Raw genomic sequence first — 833 nt, forward strand, 5'->3', positions numbered from 1 at the left:
AATTGAACCTGAAACATCTTGATTTTTAGCCGAGGGCATGTCCTACTATACTACGCCCTCTTTCCCATAAACAATAGATATTACATAGAGGAAAATTCAAACATATATGATATTCATCATATTATTGAACTAATGACAATAATTATATATATACATATACTAATTAAATGGTTCTTTTTTGCGGGTGAATAATTATATTTCAGTGGATTATTTTATCTATCTCCTCGATCTAACTCAAGGGTGGCCTGAGTCGCGGACGTTGGGTCCGGTAGAATGGCCAGCCCCGGGGCTGTGGCCAGGGTCAGTGGGCCAGAAATCATCACTCTCTGAGGCTAAGTGGCCTACCCCGGGGCTGTGGCCTGGGCCGGTCGACTCCATTTCTGCTTCATCCTGCAGCATAACAGCGACACGGGGGGACAATATTTTGGGGTGGCTCGCTATGACAGTTTCCTCACGCCCTGCCTTGCTCTCAGGCTCAGTGTTCGGCAGCTTCCTTCCATGGACAAGGTCACTGAGGAAGAGAAGGGAAACGAGGATGACGATGGTGAAGATGATTGAAAACTTACCGCCAGCTCCGGCCATTGTTGGATGACGTGAGAAAAATGGAGAAAACTAACAATATATTGTTGTGTGCTCAAATTGCTAGGAATGAGAATGTATGATGAGAAAGCAGCTTTGAGATCCTGTGATGTAATCTGGTCGTATTGGCATTGGGTATATATAGAGCTCAGGAAATTAACAATCAGTTTAGTTGGGTGGCTAATAATGAAAGTGCGTGTTTAATATATTAATATTATGGTACTGATTGTAATAGATCACTCCAACTTTCTATG

General features: G+C 42.9%; 1 protein-coding gene across 1 annotated transcript; it reads right to left on the bottom strand.

Annotated features, from left to right (window-relative positions):
* Positions 1-234: 234 nt before the first annotated feature.
* LOC116214506 (precursor of CEP5-like) lies at positions 235-582 on the bottom strand. The gene has a single exon (XM_031549905.1). It carries the CDS (start codon positions 580-582, stop codon positions 235-237), a length of 348 nt encoding a protein of 115 aa, XP_031405765.1.
* Positions 583-833: the final 251 nt, after the last annotated feature.

Source organism: Punica granatum, chromosome 7, assembly GCF_007655135.1.
Source record: "Punica granatum isolate Tunisia-2019 chromosome 7, ASM765513v2, whole genome shotgun sequence".
Lineage (NCBI taxonomy): Eukaryota > Viridiplantae > Streptophyta > Magnoliopsida > Myrtales > Lythraceae > Punica > Punica granatum.

Coding starts and splice junctions, on each gene's coding strand:
- LOC116214506 (XM_031549905.1), bottom strand. CDS start 582: ATGGCCGGAGCTGGCGGTAAGTTTTCAATCATCTTCACCATCGTCATC.